General features: G+C 43.4%; 1 protein-coding gene across 1 annotated transcript in view; it reads left to right on the top strand.

The window, feature by feature from the left end:
- The first annotated feature begins 2,315 nt into the window (after positions 1 to 2,315).
- TRPC4AP (transient receptor potential cation channel subfamily C member 4 associated protein) overlaps positions 2,316 to 12,433 on the top strand; it is an 89,085-nt gene continuing 78,967 nt past the window's right edge. The window contains 2 exon segments of the mRNA XM_033186207.1: positions 2,316 to 2,697; positions 2,700 to 2,740. Coding sequence (XP_033042098.1) covers positions 2,331 to 2,697; positions 2,700 to 2,740 — 408 coding nt within the window. The 5' untranslated portion in view covers positions 2,316 to 2,330.

Here is a 12,433-nt window from a genome sequence, read left to right as displayed (position 1 = left end):
GGGCTGGTTCCATATTTTTGCAATTGCGAATTGTGCTGCTGTAAACATGCATGTGCAAGTATCTTTTCCATTTAATGACTTTTTTTCCTCTGGGTAGATAACCAGTAGTGGGCTTGCTGGAATCAATTGGTAGTTCTACTTTTAGTTCCTTAAGAAATCTCCATATTGTTTTCCACAGTGGTTGTAGTAGTTTATATTCCTGCCAGAAGTATAAATGTTCCCTTTTCACCACATCCACACTGACTTCTATTTTTTTTTTTTATTATAGTCATTCTTGCAGGAGTAGGGTGGTATGGTATTATGGTTTTGATTTGCATTTCCCTGATAATTAGTGATGTTGAGCATTTTTTCATATGTTTGTTGGCCATTTGTATATCTTCTTTTGAGAATTGTCTGTTCATGCCCTTAGACCACTTTTTGATGAGATTGTTTGTTTTTTCTTGCTGATTTGTTTGAGTTCCTTGTAGATTCTGGATATTAGTCGTCTGGTGGATGTATAGATTGAGGAGATTTTCTCCCATTCTGTGGGTTGTCTGTTTACTCTGTTGATTGTTTCTTTTGCTGTACAGAAACTTTTTAGTTTAATTAAGTCTCATCTATTTATCTTTGTTTTTGTTGCATTTCCTTTTGGGTTCTTGGTCATGAAGTATTCGCTGAAGTCAAAATCTAGAAGGGTTTTTCCGATGTTATCTTCTAGAATTTGTATGGTTTCAGGTCTTAGATTTAAGTCCTTGATTCATCTTGAGTTTATTATTATTATTATTATTATTATTTGAGACAGTCTCTGTTGCCCAGGCTGGAGTGCAGTGGCATGATCTTGGCTCACTGCACCCTCTGCCTCTTGGGTTCCAGTGATTCTCCTGCCTCAGCCTCCCAAGTAGCTGAGATTACAGGCACCCACTACCACATCCAGCTAATTTTTGTATTTTTAGTAGAGATGGGGTTTCACCATGTTGGCCAGGCTGGTCTCAAACTCCTGACCTCAAGTGATCTGTCTGCCTTGGCCTCCCAAAGTGCTGGGATTACAGGTGTGAGCCATTGCGCCCAGCTGAGTTTCTTTTTGAATAAGGTGAGACATGAGGATCCAGTTTCATTCTTCTACATGTGGTTTGCCAGTTATCACCAGTTGTTGAATAGGATGTCCTTTCTCCACTTTATGTTTTTGTTTGCTTTATCGAAGATCGGTTGGCTATAAGTATTTGGCTTTATTCTGTGTTCTCTATTCTGTTTCATTGGTCTATGTGCCTATTTTTATACCAGTACCATGCTGTTTGGGTGACTATGGCCTTACAGTATAGTTTGAAGTTAGGTAGTGTGATGCCTCCAGAATTATTCTTTTTGCTTATTAGTCTTGCTTTGAATATGCAGGCTCTTTTTTGGTTCCATATGAATTTTAGGATTTTTTTTTTTTCTAGTTCTATGAAGATGGATGGTGAGTCCACTCCTTTTAGATGGGGTGTGAGGATGGTAACCATAGTGCCAGTTCACCTGGGAGAGTCCCTTTTATGCCTACCGTCCCAGTGTAATTATTTATTGTGTCTTTTCATTCTTTAAAGTGTTCTGGTTTGAGTAGTAAGTTATAGTCATCTTAGTTGTGAGTCACACTCTTCACCATTCCTTCTTATATCACACTTAGCTCTCCTCTTTCATTTTTATTACAAGCCCCTGCTAGGAAGGGAAAAAGTGTGTGTGTTGGGTGGGGGGAGTCAGTGCCATCCTGCCACAGAAGTTAGCTGAAAAAATGAGTATTTGGGCTCATAGTAGAGACAACATGCTATCTGGTGGATAGAAATTAGGACAGGGTTTTCATCTGACAGAGAATGTGATGTCACAATTTACTAATCCCTTTCCCTTCCATTATTTAATTTCACAACAACCTATCCAGTTACACAACTTATCCAGTTTGCGACTGCGTTTCTTTGTGTATGGATCTGCTGTCTTCCCCTGTAACCTGCATCTCGTGATAAAGGGTCCTAGGCCTTTCTGCTCACTGCTGTATCCCAGACACCCTCCCTTTCCCCCAGACATGGTATGGTGTCAGGTGCAGAGAAAGCCTCAGAAACTACTGATTGATCAGGCTCCCAGGATCTATAGATAGAGTAACCTGATGAGAACACAGGCGCAGGGGCAGAGTGCGATGACTTGGTCGACGTCCGCAGCGAGTCACGTGTAGAGAGAAGCAGGCAGGAAGCGGACTCCAGGGCCTGACTCCTGACCTGAAGCCCAGGATCATTTATTGGCCAGCTGCCTGCATCCTCCCCAAACGGGCGAGAAAAATGGGAGAGTGCACACGCAGGGACTGGTCTCAGACCTCTGGAGATTTCGCCGAAATGCTGGGCCCGGGGGCCAGAGAAACCAGCAGTGCAGGAAAGGCCACATCTCTTTTCCCACCTGCCCTGCGGCCGCGCAGGACTACATTTCCCAGCAGCCTCTGCGCCGCGCTCTGTCCCTGCCACGCGGCTTGCGCCTCCGCCGACAGCCCACTGGGGGCGCTGCGGCGACCCCTCTGCCGCCCGGTAGAACTCTCCGCGGCCCCGAGGCCGCTTGCTTCCTGTTTGTCCGACGAGGAGACATGGCGGCGGCGCCGGCAGCGGCTGGGTCCGGAGCCGGCCGTGGGCGACGGTCGGCAGCCACAGTGGCGGCTTGGGGCGGATGGGGCGGCCGGCCGCGGCCCGGTAACATTCTGCTGCAGCTGCGGCAGGGCCAGCTGACCGGCCGGGGCCTGGTCCGGGCGGTGCAGGTACGAGGCTGGACCAGGAGGGGCGGGGCGGGGCGGACCAGGCGGGAGCTGGCGGGGTGCCGGGGAAGAGGCCTTTCCAGGCCGCCGCTGGACGGGCCAGACCCCTTTTGGCTGGCCGCAAGGACTCCTTGTGAGCTGCCCGGACGCTCTCAGCCGCAGCGGGGCCGTGGGAAGCAGCTGGCTTGCTGTCCCTTTTCAGGGGCCGAGCGGGGCTGGGCTGCTGTGGGCACTGATGGCGTGTACGAACGCTGGGCCCAGTTTCTGGATCCTCCCTTCTTTGCGCCACGTCTACACGTCTGGGGGACCCTGGCGAGTTTGTTTTAGCCTCTATGGGCCTCGAGTTTCTCCCCTGTGTATTGGGCGTGGGGGAGGGGGGTCATTATTGCAGCCCCCAAATGGTTCCCAAGCGTTTCATAAATGTCATTTTCTCAGGCCTTTTCTTGACACTCCTTCCCCTTTCTAAAGTAGGTCCCTATTGTTATTCTGTCACAGCCGCGAATTTATTTCGTTTACGTTACTTTCTTAGTCTATAATTTAGTATTTCTTTGTTGTCTGCCTTTTTCTCGCCTGTCTCCCACATTAGGCCGAGTTCCAGCGGGTGCACAGACTGTATCTGGTTTGCCAATGCAGAGCGTCATGGTTAAGAGGGACTCTGGAGTCAGGCCTGGGTTCAAAGCCCTGCTTCTCTCTCTTGCTTGGGCAGATGACCTTTCTGTGCCTCAGTTTCCTCACTTGCAAGATGAAGATGAGAATTAGTAACCTACGTTTTAAGATTGTTGTGGAGATCAAAGGGGGCAACTGTGTAAAGCGTTGGTGCATTTCTGGTGCATAGTAAGGGCTGAAGGTAGTTAATATTAAGCATCTGATTTATAACAGGTGCCCAACATATGATTATTGTTATTTTTGAGTGAGCGAAGGACACTGCTTTAGGGTAAACCAGGTTGAATAGGACCTAGTCTCCTACTTCTTCCACCCTCCCCCACCCCAAACGTTGCTAACACCTGTAAAGCAGTAGTTTTATTTAAAGACAGCTTTTTCGTAAAGGAAGTTTGAAGGGTACTCAAACTAATAAAGTGGTTGGTGGGAGTGAAGTGGGAATTGGGCTAAAGGGGGAGAAAATGGGGGTGAGACTTTTCACAGTATAACTTTATTTAAATTTTATTTAAATATCACTTCCTCAAGTGACGAAAAGGATATAATAAAATAAAGGCTAGGTGGTCTGTGTGTATGGAGGATTGTGGACGAGAGGAGCAGTTGTGGGTGAGAGATGTTTTCGTGGCCATCACACAACCATAGATGAGCGGTCTTTTTCCCCCTTGTGGTGTTCTCTACCTGACTGAAGACCCTGTAATCCCAGCACTTTGGGAGGCCCAGGCAGGCAGATCGCTTGAGTCCAGGAATTCGAGACCAGCCCAAGCAACATGGCAAAATCCTGTCTCTACAAAAAAATTAGCCGGGTGTGGGGTGGTGCGTGCCTGTGGGAGGATGAGGTGGGAGGATTACCTGAGCCTGGGAGGCGGAGATTGATGGAGTGAGACCCTGTCTCAAAAAAAAGAAGAAATACTTGGTCTTTCCTTCTTAGGCTAAGATACCTTACTGAGCTGGGTGTGTAGAGGCAGGCAGAAAGAGGACTAACTTTTAGTGAGCACATAACTTTAGAACAAGTATGGTGCAAGCTATATGTTATCTTTAATGCTCAAGCTTTTGAGTTATGCTTCAAGACTCATTTGTTAATATGGATGAGGAAACTGAGGCTCAGAAAGGCTAAGTGATATGTTCCTAAACACCCATCCTGATAATCAGTGTTCTGAGAGTAATAGGGAGCCACAGAAATTCTTTAGCATAATAAATGAGGCAATTTAGGCACCTTAATTTGTTTCCAGTGCCGAATGACAGAATGGGAGGAGCCTAGAAAAGCTCTCCAGAAGCGGGGCACAGTGGCTCATGCCTGTAATCCTAGTACTTTGGGAGGTCGAGGCGGGTGGATCATCTGAGATCAGGAGTTTAAGACCAGTCTGGCCAATATGGCGAAGCCCCGTCTCTACTAAAAATACAAAAATTAGCCAGGCGTGGTGGTATGCGCCTGTAATCCCAGCTACTCTGGAGACTGAGGCAGGAGAATTGCTTGAACCTGGGAGGTGGAGGTTGTGAGCTGAGATCACGCCACTGCACTCCAGCACTCCAGCCTGGGTGACAGTGAGACTTTAATCTCAAAAAAAAAAAAAAAAAAAAAAAAAAGCTCACCAGATATAAGGCTACTGGAATATTCTGGAGCCTGGTTTAGGCAGGTTATTGTGGTAACTGATGGTTGTATATAGGTATGGGAGCTATTTCAGAGGCTGAGATAGAGACCCCTTGCCTGGATAAAATGTGAGGATAAAATGGGGACCTTCATCTTTCAAATAACTGATATTCTTAGTTTTTTAAAAAAATTTATGTCATGCTGTGCCCTTCCTCTCCTCTCTCCCATCCTGCAGAATAAATTATTTGCTTACCCTTTTTTTTGATGCAGGGTCTTGCTCTGTCACCCAGGCTGGAGCCTCCCTGGTAGCTGGGACTACAGGCGTGTACCTCCACACCCCGTTAATTTTTGTATCTTTGGTAGAGACAGGGTTTCACTATGTTGCCCAGATTACCCATATTTTTATACCGTTACGGCATGTGGTATAGTAGGAAAAGACCAAAATAAATTTTTTTTAAAAAATTTTTTAGATGGAGTCTTGCTCTGTTGCCCAGGCTGGGGTGCAGTGGCACAATCTCGGTTCACTGCAACCTCCACCTCCTGGGTTCAAGCAATTCTCCTGCCTCAGCCTCCTGAGTAGCTGGGATTACAGGCGCGTGCCACCACACCCAGCTAATTTTTGTATTTTTAATACAGACAGGGTTTCACCATGTTGGTCAGGCTGGTCTTAAACTCCTTACATCATGATCCGCCTGCCTTGGCCTCCCAAAGTGCTGGGATTACAGGTGTGAGCCACTGTGTCTGGCCAAAATTTTTTAATTGTAGTAAACAAATATATAATATAGGCCAGGTACATTGGCTCATGTCTGTAATCCCAGCACTTTGGGAGACCAAGATGGGAGAATCGCCTGAACCAGTTTGAGTCAAGCCTGGACAATGTAGTGGAGCCCATCTCTACTACAAAAAAATAATAATAACCAGGTGTGGGAATGCATGCGTGTAGTCCCAGCTGCTCAGGAGGCTGAGGTGGGAGGATCGTTGAGCTTGGCAAGTCAAGGCTGCAGTGAGCCATGATCTCACCATTACACTGCAGCCTGGGCAACGGAATGAGACCCTGCCTCAAGCTATATACATATGTAAATATATATATGTAAACATAAAATTTACCATTTTAACCATTTATAAGTGTAGAGGTCAGGCCCATTGTGGTGGCTCATGCTTGTAATCCCAACACTTTGGGAGGATGAGGTGGGCGGATTGCTAGAGCCCAGGAGTTTGAGACCAGCCTGGGCAACATGGTGAAACCCTGTATCTTTTTTTTTTTTTTTTTTTTGAGACGGAGTCTGACTCTGTGGCCCAGGCTGGAGTGCAGTGGCCGGATCTCAGCTCACTGCAAGCTCCGCCTCCCGGGTTCACGCCCTTCTCCTGCCTCAGCCTCCCGAGTAGCTGGGACTACAGGCGCCCGCCACCTCGCCCGGCTAGTTTTTTGTATTTTTTAGTGGAGACGGAGTTTCACCATGTTAGCCAGGATGGTCTCGATCTGCTGACCTAGTGATCTGCCCGTCTCGGCCTCCCAAAGTGCTGGGATTACAGGCTTGAGCCACCGCGCCCAGCCAAAACCCTGTATCTTTGGGGGGGAAAAAAAGTCTATAGTTAAGTAATGTGAAGTATATTCCCATTGTTGTGAAACAGATTCCAGAACTTTTTCGTCTTGCAGATCTGAAACTACCATTGAACAACTCCCCATTTCTCTCTCTCCTGGTCCCTGGTAACCATTCTTCTTCTTTCTGTGTTTATGAGTTTGACTAGTTTAGATAACCCCCGTATAATAATACGGTATTTGTCTTTTTGTGACTGGCTTATTTTACTTAACGTAATGTCCTCAAGGATCATCTGTGGTGTAGCATATGATGGAATTTCCTTGGGAAAATAATCAGATTTTAAGGTAAGGTGGACCTGAATTGAGTCCTAGCAGAGTGGCCAAGGTTAAGTTACTTAACCTCTTTTAACTTCAGTTTCCTTGTTTCTAAAGAGGTGATGATAACATCTATCCCATAAAGTTGTTAGGAGGATTAAATGAAATAATATGTTTTAAAAGCTTAACCAGTATGGCATATAGTAATAGTTGTTTAGTAAATAGTTACTCTCAGCTAGTAACTAATTAAACTGGGTTTCTGGAAGAGACTGTGTCTTATTTTTCATTGTATCTGCAGAGCCTGAAACCTTGCCAGCCATTTGATACCCAGGAAATGGCTTGAATTGAAATACTGTGTCCTCAGTCTAATTTATGTTTAGACTTACTCGCCAAGCAATCTCATGGCTTTAAAGAGTTCCAGAGTCAAATTGCCTAGGTTTGAAACCTGGCTCTGGTATTTACTTACTGTGTGTCTTTGGGCAAGTTACTTAATCTGTTTATGCCTAAATTTATTCATTTGTAAAGTAAGTATCATAGGACCTGACTTTCCAAGGTTGTGGTGAGGACCAAGTGAGTTATACATATAAAGCACTTAAAATAGTGACTGAAACATACTTCCTCAGCTGTAAGTACATTGCTTACTGCTGTAAAGATTAGCTTGTATTGTTATTAGTAACTGCTCTATACTCTGAGGGATCCTAAGTTTGTTTCCATTCCTGTTTCTCCTTTTAGCTCCGGGTTGGTAGGTATATCCAATTGCCTTCTCAGCATTTCCACTTTGATGTCTAATGGGCATCTCAAACTTAGTATGTTGAAAGCCAAAATCCTCTCCCTTTTCCACCAGACCTGATCTTCTCCATCTGCCTAAATGGAGCATAAGGAAAGCCTGGGTCATGACTACTGGCCACATGATTTATAATGGGTCAGTTCTACTTGGATTTTAGTTTGCCTTATTTTCTTCCCTTCCTTTTGTTCTGCCCTATGTCAAGACAGTAAAATATGCTGGGATGGTACTTTTGTTTACTGAGCCTTTTCATATTCATCAGCACATTTGATGCTTAATACAGATCAGATCTTATAAATCCTTTGCTTAAAACTCTCCAGCCTCATCTCATTGCGGCTGATAGAATCAATTCTGGATTCCTTACCATGGGTGTACAAGGCCCTGAATGATCAGTAGGAGTTGAAGGAAAGGACAGACTGAGTAAACCCTGGGCTCTAGGGTCGTGCAACTCACATTACAGGTCATGACCCACCATCCCTAGATACCCTTCAGTTTGGCAGTCTGGTGACTGACTGGGTTGTGGGATGCTGTTAAATTTCCCACATGCCAGTCGTTGCTTCCTTTATGATTATTGGCATATCTAAATGCACCTGAGTGTTACTTTATATTTTTTCTTTAGATTGACTGCCTTTTTTTTTTTGAGATGGAGTCTTGCTCTGTCGCCCGGGCTGGAGTGTAGTGGCACGATCTCGGCTCACTGCAACCTCCGCTTCCCGGGTTCAAGTGATTCTCCTGCCTCAGCCTCCCGAGTAGCTGGGACTATAGGCGTGTGCTACCATGCCCGGCTAGTTTTTGTATTTTTAGTAGAGACAAGGTTTCACTGTGCTGGCCAGGCTGGTCTCAAACTCTTGACCTCGTGATCCGCCCACCACAGCCTCCTAAAATGCTGGGATTACAGATGTGAACTGCCACGCCCAGCCAGATTAACTAGCTTTTTCATTGGGCACTACTTGTTTTAGCCTCATTCTAAGCATTAGTATTTATGAAACCTAGGCATTTAAGTCAAATAAAGCTTCCCTTGCTTTTCAAAGGTAATTTGATACTGAAAAACTGATTAGGATAAAGTTTCATTCATATACATGTATATATACACACACATATATATCTGTATATGTATATATGTAGATATATATATGCGCCATTAATTTCAATGGGAAGTTTTTGTATTCACAAGCCCTAAAATTTACTCCTAATTTTACTGAATCATACCCCATTAAAGGAGACGCAAGTATTCAGTGGTTTACATGCATTGTCAAAATAACCCAACAAGGTATTTTATCTTCATTATCCTTTAAGGTATCTATTTAGACCGAGTGTGGTGGCTCACACCTGTAATTCTAGCACTTTGGGAGACCAAGCTAGATGGATTCTTTAAGCTCAGGAGTTCAAGACCAGCCTGGGCAAGATGGGTGGAACCCCATCTTTACTAAAAATACAAAAAATTATCCGGGCGTGGTGGTGCATGCCTGTAATCCCAGCTACTTGGTGGGGGGGGTGGGGGGGGCTAGGAGGGGGAAGGGGCCGGGCTGAGGCAGGAGGATCACTTGAGCCCAGGAGGCAGAGGTTGCAGTGAGATTGCACGAGACCCTTGCATTTGGTATGATATTTTGAGGCATTAGATATCTTACACTTAGGATTAAAGAAACAAGGAGCACATTTATCTTCATGGAATTTAGCCTTTAATTATTTTGAAAAACAGTAAAATCGGTGGAAACTGTAAATGTCTAGAAATGTCACATTTGCTAAACAGCTTGACAGTTTAGAGGGTATGATGTCAGAGATTATCACTGCTGTAAACTGTTAAAACACAAGTACTTCAAGAGAAAACCCATGTGATACCTGCCAGTAATTCAACTGTGAAGATGACTGAATGGTGGCACTTTCATCACAGTGCCAAGCTGTTCACAAGGAAAGCAAAATTCTGATGATTTTTTTTTTTTAAGACAGGGTCTTGCTTCTGTTGCCCAGGCTGGAGTGTAGTGGTGCAAACTTGGTTTACTGAAACCTCCACCTCCTGGGCTCAAGCAGTCCTCCCATCTCAGCCTCCGGAGTATCTGGGACTGTAGGCACATGCCACCACATGGAGCTCATTTTTGTATTTTTCTGTAGAGATAGGATTCTGCCATGTTGCCCAGGCTGGTCTTAAAACTCCTGGGATCAAGCAATGGGCCTGCTTTGGCCTCCCGAGTGCTGGGATTATGAGCGTAAGCCACTGTGTCCAGCCCCAAATTATTATTTTTAAATGAGAGTAAATGCCTTGTAAGACAATGCAGAAATAGTGAAGAAATTGCTTGTGAAGTCTAGTGTTTGGACTGTGATTAAGTCTCTGAGTATCATGAGGCTTGTAACAAAAGAACAGCAGTGCACTGCCTGCTTTGCACCTCTAAGTTCTATACTCCCAATGCTGTTCAGTGTCCATACTTAGCTATTTCTTTTGCAAGAGAAGAATCCAGGAAACAGGAGAGCCAGTATTTCTAAATAACATGGTTATAAAGCTATTTCTTTTCACTTTTAGATACTTCTGTTTTCTTCGCTCTCGAAAAAGACTAGGATTTAATTCACACATTTGATTCCTTCTTATTCGTCTCCACTATTCTACCAATGTAGTTACATCACAGTTTTGGCTGTCGTTAAGTATTTACATTATGATGTTAGCATTATTGTTTACAGCAGGGCCATATATTGTACAATTATATATGTTTTGTATAATTTTGGTTTTTTGTCGTGTTAAAAACAGTCCTCTTCCATTTTTTAAATCGAAGGATAAATATACTTATACCCTGTGTAAGCCTTTTGACTTTCATTAGCATAATAGTGCATCCTTTATTTTACTGTTTTTAAATTTGTATTTATGGGGTACAAGTGAAATTTTGCTACATTGGTGTATTGCATGGTAGTGAAGTCAGGGAATAATGCAGTAATGCATCCTTTTAATTTGTTTGGCTTTCTATATATTTTTTTTTTTTTGAGACGGAGTCTTGCACTGTTGCCCAGCTGGAGTGCAATGGCACGATCTCGGTTCCCTGCAACCTCTGCCTCCCAAGTAACTGGGATTACAGGTGCCCGCCACCATGTCTGGCTAATTTTTTTTTGTATTTTTAGTAGAGACAGGGTTTCACTATGTTGGCCAGGCTGATCTCGAACTCCAGACCTCAGGTGACCCACCTGCCTCGGCCTCCCAAAGTGCTGGGATTACAGGTGTGAGCCACTGTGCCCACCTGCTTTCAGTATACTTATAATTTGTTCCTAAATTCTAAAACTTTTTAAAGAAATCATTTGAAGCCCTTCATTCTTCTACTGCAGTTTAGCAGTTTAGTTTAGTTACTAGTTCTGCTATACAGCTGAATTCTTGGGACTTCTCTTCTCTAAATCCAGAACATTTTTCTTTGTCTTCTCATGTTTTAGACCCTGTTTCCTGAATTGTCTTCCTTTTTCCTGGAGCACATTCTCTGGTAGCCTCCCAAGAAAGAGTACCTGGGAGGTAACTTTTTTTTTTTTTAAGCTTGCAGATCATAAAATATCTTACTCTGACACTTGTATATTTAGTTTGGCTGGGTATAGAATTCTAAATTGGAAGTTATTTTCCTGTATTTTTTTGTTTGTTTTTGGAGATAGAGTGTCGCTGTGTCTCCCAGACTGGAGTGCAGTGGCGGGATCTCAGCTCTCTGCAACCTCCGCCTCCCAGGTTCAAGTGATTCTCCTGCCTCAGCCTCCCCTAGTAGCTGGATTACAGGCGCCTGCCATCATGCCCAGCTAATTTTTTTTTTGGTGTTTTTAGTAGAGATGGGGTTTCACCATGTTGGTCAGGCCAGTCTTGAACTCTTGACCCCAGGTGATCCGCCCACCTCGGCCTCCCAAAGTGCTGGGATTACAGACGTGAGCCACTGTGCCTGGCCAAGAGTGTATTATAGTTTTCTATGTAGCCGTCTTGCATAACTTTGTTAGATTTATTCCTTAGCATTTTTTGAAGTGGTATTATAAGTAGTTTTTAAAACTACACTTAAAAATTGTAGCTGTTAATATAAAAATATGATAGATTTTTATATTATTCCTTTATATTGCTGTAATAGTTGATAATTTACATTTAGATTCTTTCGGCTTGTATACCTGTACAGTCGTCTGTGAATATTATATCATCTGCAAATGAATCTTTTATCCTTAACGATCTTTTGTCTTCTATATATCTTGCCTTACTCTGCTGCCTGAGACCTCCAGTATGATGAATAGAAGTAGCCTGTTCCTCATCTAAGAGGGAAAAAACCTTAAACATTATGTCATTAAGTGTGATATTTGCAGTCTGTTTTCTGTGGATACCTGTTAACAGAAATTCATTTTTTTTTAGTTTGAGTTTATCATGAATGGATGTTGAATTTTATCAGATGCTTTTTCTGTATCAATTGAGGTATTCATATCATTATTCTCGTTTTTGTTATCAATATGTTGAATTGCATTGAACAAAATTTTCAAATATTAAACCAACTTTTAATTTCTGATACAAATTTTAAATTTAATTCAGTTTTTGAATTAGGATTTTTTCCTTACATCATCATTAGTGAAACTGGCCTGCAGTTTTCCTTTTGACAGGTTTTGGTATCAGGGTTATAGTGGTCACTAAGCATGGCTTTAGTTGTACCTCATCAGTTTGGATGTGTAGTATTTTCATTATCTTTCAGGATATTTTCATATATCCACTTTGATTTTTTCTTTGACTCGTGCATTTTTGAGAAGTATATTGTTTTCCAAACATGGCGATTTTATAATTATCTTTCTGATGTGGAACATAGTCTGTATTTCAGTTCATTTAAGTGTATT

Source organism: Trachypithecus francoisi, unplaced genomic scaffold, assembly GCF_009764315.1.
Source record: "Trachypithecus francoisi isolate TF-2019V2 unplaced genomic scaffold, Tfra_2.0 Lachesis_group21, whole genome shotgun sequence".
Taxonomy (NCBI): domain Eukaryota; kingdom Metazoa; phylum Chordata; class Mammalia; order Primates; family Cercopithecidae; genus Trachypithecus; species Trachypithecus francoisi.
The sequence above is the reverse complement of the archived record's forward strand: the minus strand, read 5'-3'. Positions and strand labels throughout refer to the sequence as shown.